This window comes from Acanthisitta chloris, unplaced genomic scaffold, assembly GCF_000695815.1.
Source record: "Acanthisitta chloris isolate BGI_N310 unplaced genomic scaffold, ASM69581v1 scaffold17875, whole genome shotgun sequence".
In the NCBI taxonomy this organism is placed as follows: domain Eukaryota; kingdom Metazoa; phylum Chordata; class Aves; order Passeriformes; family Acanthisittidae; genus Acanthisitta; species Acanthisitta chloris.
The window spans coordinates 14,433-22,657 of NW_008674504.1; the positions used below are offsets into that span (position 1 = coordinate 14,433).

An 8,225-nucleotide genomic window follows, 5' to 3' on the forward strand; every position below is an offset into this window, starting at 1 on the left:
GTTATTATAAAAGCACACCGTTTTGAACCACTTGGGTAAATTCAAGTTCCCTTTCACTTGCAAAAGAAACATCTCCCCCTCAAGCTCCACCTCCTGAGGGTCCAAACAGTTGCTTCTCAATCAGTTAGACTGATAAATCAGGTTCTATCTCTTCCTGTTTTATGCAGCATTTAAAAGGTCAAGCTGCACCTAACCACCACCTCCTCCTCTCTCTTCTCAGGGTGATGGACTAGCAAGGTCTACAGCATAGGGTTGTTGGAAGCAGATTGGGATCTTGCCATTCTCAACATGGTCTGACTGACTTGTCAAAATTCCTTCACTGTGCAACTGTGTTGGATAAGAAACCTGCTGTGAGCTGTCTGTGTGCATAGCCTCCGCAGTGTTTACCTGTTACTATAAAGCCAGCAGAGAACTGCAGGGATTCCTCCCACACCTGGATCAAGATATTACTGGAGATCTCTGCAGCTAGGTAGGTCTTGATAAACTGTGTATCTGAGACAAGTAAAGAGATCTACCTTCTTAGGAAAACAATAAAAGCCTGGAGAATTGTTACCTGGTGGTAGCTGCCTCGGTAAGGCAGCTTAATCCCTTTGCATAGCTTCACCTTCAAAGAGGGGAAAGGCAGCGTGTGCAGAGCCAAGAGCCTTGTATAGCCTCTGGTCAGTGCCATGACCTTGAGATGCTTGCCTGCTCAAAGGCATTTGCCCATTCTGATACTGAATTGTGAAATGGTGGAGCACACAGTCTTTATTATGTTCAGCACTCTAATGTGTTTCATCTAAGATAAACTTTTTCTTTTGGTTCCTTTCGGTTTGTTTTTTTTCTCTTCAGATTGGTGATTTTGTTCCCCACATGTCACCACACCTTGTGTTTCATTATTCTGTGGTCATTCCCAAGCTGATCAAAAATCCACAGATCTCCCATAATACAGTCCCTGACATCAGGCTGGAAAAAATTCCCTCATCCAGGAAATAGCTGGGACATGCAGCTACCGATGGTTGCTGTGGAGAAGGACAGAACTGCCTAGTTATTCAAAGTTTTCCAAGCTAAGTCACATGCAGCAAAAGGGAAGACAATGTTTCTTCTGCCAGCTTTTGAGCTAAAAGTCTTATCTTTCCTGCTGCCAGCAAAGCAGAGCACTGTGGATGTTTCCTGAGGCTCAGCCTGCACTCGTGGTGGCTCATGGTGTAGGACCTCTCAAATCAGGGACTACATACTGTGAAGGTCATAATTTCCTATATTTCTTCTGTAAAACTGTGCTCTCATTTTGAGCTTTAGATGGATGACGCATCAAAGCAAGAGGCCCTTAGTCCCAACAGAGCGGTTGACTTGGATATTCTCTTGATGGGACTGTACTGAAACGATCAAAACAATGTGAACTCCACTCCTGATGAACATATATGGAAACACCACCTCAGAACTGGAATTTTCCCGTCTCCAGCTAAAATTGAATCGTAATGCCAAACCAAAGTGGTATTAAACAAAGAGAAACAATAATGGTGCATGAAAGGAAGTTGAAATGAAAGAGCAAAATGTGAAAGAAAATGGATAAATCCAGAGAAAAAATGGTCAACACGTGTTTTGAGTCAAGCAAAAAATGTTTTGCTGAAAGATTCGCCAAAATCAATACAGATCTATGAAAGAATTCAGCTTTAATAAATCAATGCTTCTCAGCAAAATGGGGATTTATGTTTCAAAAATTCCACTGCCTCTGTGTATGAAGCCCATCAAGTTCAGCTTTGTTGCAGGTGTGTTAGGCAGAAAAGCTACATTAATTTTGATTAGTGAATTCCTGGGGTGCCATTTCTTCTACAGATGCTGTAGGATAAAATGGCTCATCCAAAGTCAGCTGAAGTCTGTGGCAAGATTTTGACAAAGTCCAGTGAATTAGGTCTGGCGAGACTGGGAGGCTGAGGGATTGGATTACATAAATACCCTGTAGCTGTATGGAAGAACTAACTATTAAATAGGTATCTATTAAAAAGCGCTTTTCTTTGATGATACAAAGTTTTAGTCTTTTACAAATAAACAGAAGTGATCAGCAATGGTTGCTCTGTTGGGGTTTTTTTAATTAAGTAAGTTAATATGTTTTAAGTCTTATGTGTTAACACTTGAAAAACCTTTCCTTCTCATGATAGTCTCCAAGGAGCTGCAATTGCTTAATCATGTGTCTAACCTGCCACTTCTTCAGGGCCCATTAGATACATGATTAGGTGTCTCTCAGCCAAAAAAGAAAAAAGAAATAAAACGTCTGCCAAAAGCCTTGGAGGGATGAAATGAAACTGACAGTTAATGTTTCAGAAACTCAGAACCATGTGGTTTCTGCAGAGTGAAAAGCACTTGTGATCAAAGGGAAGAAGGTTTTGGGTTTTTTCAGCAAGACTTTTTGATTTAAAATCATGTATTATTAGCTGGGCCACTCCTGTTTTCATAGAGTCAAGACACTTCATACAATGCAGTTTTGTAACAAAAACACTGCTGAAGTTAAAATCCTGAACTTAACTGTACTGTTAAGAGTTGTCCAGGTTGGCTGCCTTACCAAACAGAGTATCACTTTTAAATTGAATTTACTGCCTGGGTTGCAGTTTTTCTCATACTATAATAAAAATGATTCCTGTTCCTTTTTAAAAGTAAGTAAAATGTTAAAAATAAGGATTGAGGTTTCTTTTAACTGCTAATTGAAATTAATATTTTGATATTTTCCACCAAAGAGACTTTTAATCACAGGACAGGTGTAAAGAGCCTAAGCAGGGATGAAGGAGGAGATATCCCCTTGCTCAAGTATATGATTTGCCTTTGTGATGAGTAAAACAGACTCCTGGCTCCCCCCAAATCCATTGTTGTGTGACTGGGTGTTGAGGTGAGGAGGGAAATGCAACGATGCAATGCGAGACACATAATGAACACAGAAAGAGCTGTAAGCACTGGGTTGGAGTTACATGGAGAGCCAAGGTCTTGGAGAGGACAGTTGTGCTGTCAGGCAGGGTGGGAATCACTGTGTAGAAGCTTCATCTCAACCTAGAATTCAGAGCTGGGGGATAATGGACTTTGTGACGGACTACTCCCCTGAAATTCTGAGATAATGGGAAGATTTGGACCTGCAGACAAAAGATGATTTGAAACATAGACTTTACATTGAAGCCTTCTGCTTCATCGTCCTCTCCCTTTTCCTGCCTGCAAAGAAAGGGACTGGCTCCAAGGCTCCAACAGGAGAGGGTGACTCACTCTACAGCCGCTGCATCAGGCAGCTGCTTGAGATGTGAAAGACCAAGATGCTGGGCAGTGAGTCTTATTACTCACTACTTACCTAAATCTTTCAGCAAAAGCAATGGGGAGTCACAGCTGATTCCTGTGAGATCCCAGGCACCTTCTGAGAGGGAGAGAGAGCTTTCAGTAACTTCTGGAATATGCAGCAGACAGGCACTCTGAAGGAGGGTACAGCATTACACTCCTGCATTGCCCTACACTAAACCAGATGTATCTGGCAAAACCAGTGTCATCTAGCTAGCAATATTTAATTAACTCTGATGTAATGTTGCATGCAATTAAAATTGCTAGAGTGCAGCTCACTCTCTACTATATTCTGTTGGTCCTGTTTAGTCTTATTTTCTCTTGTAAAAGATTTGATAGTCCTAGACTATCAAATGATGAAATATTTATTCTACATGTATCAAGAGCAAGAGTTTGCAGAAAAAGTCATTGCACAAAAGGCAACAATCCAATACTTATCAAGGTTGTTTTTAGAACAAATTATATGTCACTAGAATTTGTTAACTAAAACTTCTGGAAAGGCACATACTGTTTGAAAGAGATGAAATTCACAAAAACAAACAGAAAGTTGGAATTTGTCCTAACTAAAGATAAGATTAGAGGCAAAATGTCCAGTTCCTACTTCAGTCTTTTAGAAGGACTGATGAAATTCATCCTCATTAAAGTCTGTTTTATCCACAACACTTAAAACAGATCATAAACAATTTGGAGAAGGAAGAGAAGGAGTAATGTGACAAACTCTGCTCAGCAGATTAGAGCACAGACTCCTAAACTTAAACTAAGTCCTTTTTCCTGTAGGCAGTTCCCTTGAAGTCCATTAAGACTACTTCCACATGCAAAGTTTCGAAACATCTTACCCACAAACACTAAAGGGAAAAAAAAGCCCAAACCAACGTATCTGAGAACTGCCAGATTATTACATTGCAGCATATGCTGGAATTTGTGCTTAAACAGTAAGTTTTGTTCAAGAATGGGTCTGAGCTGGAAAGATCTGCAGCTGCAGTTGGTTCATGCTCCACAAAAACAAAGACAGAGCAAACTACACATTTCAGGCAGTTCTATGTAACAAAGGACTGAGTCAAAAAAACCCTAGATATTCATGGTTAATGACTGAGTACTGAACTTCTAACTAAGCACAATGTTAATGTTAGTTGTGCTATTTGCAGCCACAGGAACTTCCTTGAACAGAGAGGTCTGCAGGAAAACTGCCAAACCATGCAACATCCTTGCACCGCTGAGGAAGCTGCAAGTCTCAGGGATGCAGGATATTCAGCTGGGAAGCTGGTGAACCTTTTGGGATGACAAGAACCTAAGCAAGGATAGGTTGCACCATAACAGCAGAGTCAGGTGGCTGGCCTTGAAGATAGATGAGGTTACAGAGGAATATTTAGCCCCAAAAGACAGCTGACAGGTGTGGACAACATCTGGTTTGGACTGATGCAGTCTGCCATGCGAATGTGGCAAGTGCTTGATGAGCCTTTGAAAATATCAGGAGGGAAAGAAACAGCAGTGAGACAGGCAATTCAGACAATCCACTGGCACATGAAACACTGAGCAAATAAGAGAAAAAATATGAAGGAATAAAGTGCTTGGGATCCAGAAACAGCCCACAAATTGTTGACATCTCAGAGACCTGAAAGTGACCTGGCTTGTACACAGCCTGTAAATAGCTTCTCTTACTGTCATCATTAGAGACAGAATATCAAGTTAGATGACATTCACCTGGTCAAGCAGGATGTTTCTTCTGTTCTTATGTTCTTTGACATGACACAGACTCCAGGTTGCACTCATGCATCAAAATATGGAGCATTCACAGACTCAGGGTGACTGTGGGTGTGTACAAATGCTGCTCAGGCTGAAATCTTACCTTGAAACTTTGCCTATCTTTATCTGCCAATTTTACTTTAACACGTTTGTTTTAGCTTGGCTTTTTCTTGCTGGTAAAGCCACAGTGATAAACCAATTACTTAACAACTCCTATGCACTTCAAGAACTGAAACAAAACACATATTAAACAGTTTTTCAAGGTGAGCAATATTGAAAATTATAACTGAAAAAAAAAGCTTACGTTCATAGCAGTAGGCGTCAAACTTGCTATCTGGGTATGGAAAGCCTGTTTGGTTCTCATAGCGATACAGAGTTCTCACCCCAAGTAAACCTCCACCACACTGGGGCCGTGCCACGGAGGCTGGGTATCGAACGCTGCCATCTGCCAGCCAGCCGTAGTCACATTGGTCAAAGCCGTTCCTCCAGGCCACGTAGAGGTTCCCAACAGAAGCCATGACACCACCTCTTTGCTGACACAACTCCTTAGCTTCCTCAAAGGTGAACTTTTCAGGGGCTGAGACATGAACCACTTCATCTACGTGAAGAAAAGAAGAAGGATAACAAAGACTGAGTAGTACAGTTCACCATCAAGTCAGTTTAGTTCTCCTCTTCCAGGCAGTGTCCTGCAAGGCTGGGCTTTTCCAAAACCTGCATACTTTTTTCCTTAAAAAAAAACATTATCAGATAGTTGAAAACCAAATGTCCCAGATTTGAATTTGAAAATTAACCTTACACAAGGCATGAAAATTTATATGCAAACTTTATTGCATGAAGTGCACTGTGTTGTACACTGAGTCCCTCCCTTGGTCTCCAGCAGAGGTATCAGAAGCCTTGAAGCTCCCATGTGAACTCTGTTGGGGTAGGCTTTGCAACTCAACTGAGCTAATTAAATCCAGTCCAACAGAATTCAGTCTCTCAACAAAACATGTTAGTTTCTTACCTGATCCTTTTAATCATCATTAGATTCTCACTTGAGACATTCCCAAGAAAAAACAAATATTCTAGACTGGCTGCTCTAGAGCAGCTTCTAATGTCCGATTTCCATCAGCCTTTTTCTTGCCCCATGGGCAAAAGAAGTTGAGGAAATGCACCAGACATGTTGCATGCACAAAGTCCTTTTTTTGTGTGAAAAAGTTGAATGGGCCTAGAATGTTGATAATATAGTTCAGCTTCCATGGAGTAAGAGTTGGTAAGTAACAGCTGTTTGGTTGGAAACTGAAACAAAGCGAATAGCACTTCTAATATTTTGCTTCCAATCTAAATCACAATTATGCAGTTGTGTCACCTAAACACTATAAAAAAAAAGGGTCAAGTCTCTAATGTTCATGTCTTAGGAATGAAGCAGTAAACCGACTCTTTTCCAGCTTTTGCTCAGGCTTCAGACAGAACCAGTGAGACCTAAACTCAGTAGGTTCAAATCAAACTGTGCAAACTCAAAATATTTGTTATAAGACAGTAATTCCCTTCCTCAACCACAGTAGGCCAGAACACAACAGTAACTGTTGCAGGAGATCACTGCTTATTCATACTGGACATGCAATCTGTCTCACCCTTGCACTACTCTGAAGACAACCCAGAAAAATGCAGACAGAAACTACATCACCCTGAGCAGTTTCATTCACATCAATATTATGCTTGTTAGGGCAGTGAAAGTAATGCAAGTGTGAAAGGAGGCAATGTGCCAACTTCTTTTTTCCTCCTAGGTAGGAGCTCTGATTTGTTATTACAGCTGTAATACCAATTCCATAGTGTAAGTTTCTTTATACATGTTGTATGGAGCTTCAAACTTAGAGGTAAGGAGACAGAGCATATCTATTGGAGAGGGACAGATAAAGAAAGCAAGAACCATTCATCCTTGAAAGCACCAGAATTCTTCAGTCAGCTCTTCAGACCACACAGATGATGAATTTTCTTTATTAAACCCTTCTCCAGAAGACAGCTTTTTCTGCATCTCCATGCCAGCTCTGGTGTCATGGCCAGCATGGAATGATGGATGCAGTTATGCCACAGTCCTGTACCAGCAGCAGTATCATGGAACAATGGAGCAATGAAAGACCTCTCCAGAGCAGCCCACTCTGCTCTGTGGTCTAGTCACCAATTCTCTCTCAGAGCAGCCATGATGCAGATGAAAATCAACAGTAAAAATGCAATTAAATTGCAATTATATGGCAGATATTAAACCAATTAGGCAAGAAAATGAGACAAGTAAAGAACAATGAATTGTCATGATTTCTAGGAAAAAAAAGAATCAAAAATTAAACAATGTCAGATAATTCCACAATGTTTCTTCTGAGAGAAACTTATTGAATACACAGGAAAATGAGTAAACAGTGCAAGATTAGAATTGGAATGGGCTGCCCGGGGGGGTGGTGGATTCACCATCCCTGGAGGTTTTCAAGATGAGACTGGATGTGGCACTTAGTGCCATGGTCCAGTAACCACGGTAGGGTTGGACTTCGTGATCTTGGAGGTCTTTTCCAACCTGGTGATTCTATGATTCATTACTAGAAAAGCACTACTCTATCAACTGGTCTGGATCACTGGCTCCAAATGGAGCTTAGCCATACCATCACTAAAGTTGGTGCTATTTATTCCTCTGAGCCATCGTCTGCACTCAATGCAGAGAAACTTAGTGGATAGGGAACAAATATACCCACAGTAAATTTTCAGATGACACCAAGTTAGATGTGTCATTCTACTGAAGGGTAGGAAGGCTCTGCAGAGGGATCTGGGCAGACTGGATCAATGGGCTGAGACCAGCGGTGTGAGGTTCAACATGAGCAAGTGCCAGGTCCTACACTTCAGCCACAATAACCCCGTGCAGCACCACAGGCTGGGGGCAGAGGGGTTGGGAGAAGGACCTAGGGGTATTTGGTCGACAGCCACTGAACATGAGCTAACAGTGTACCCAGGGGGCCAACAAGGCCAATGCACCTGGTTTGGCTCAGAAATAGCATGGCAGAAGGACTAGGGAAGTGATTGTCCCCCTGTACTCCGTACTGGTGAGGTCACACCTCAAGTTCTTTGTTCTGTTCTGGGCCCCTCAGCGCAAGAAAGACACTGAGGTGCTGGACCATGTCCACAGAAGAGAGTGGAGTCGCTGAAGGGACGGGAGACGACACGCCACG

General features: G+C 41.8%; 1 protein-coding gene across 1 annotated transcript in view; it reads right to left on the reverse strand.

Moving 5' to 3' along the window:
* The window catches only part of LOC103802842 (versican core protein-like), a gene marked incomplete at both ends in the record, with an annotated part of 28,068 nt that overhangs the window by 10,278 nt on the left and 9,565 nt on the right, over positions 1 to 8,225 (reverse strand). The window contains one exon of the mRNA XM_009075375.1: positions 5,339 to 5,632. Coding sequence (XP_009073623.1) covers positions 5,339 to 5,632 — 294 coding nt within the window. The remainder of the gene's footprint in view (positions 1 to 5,338; positions 5,633 to 8,225) is intronic.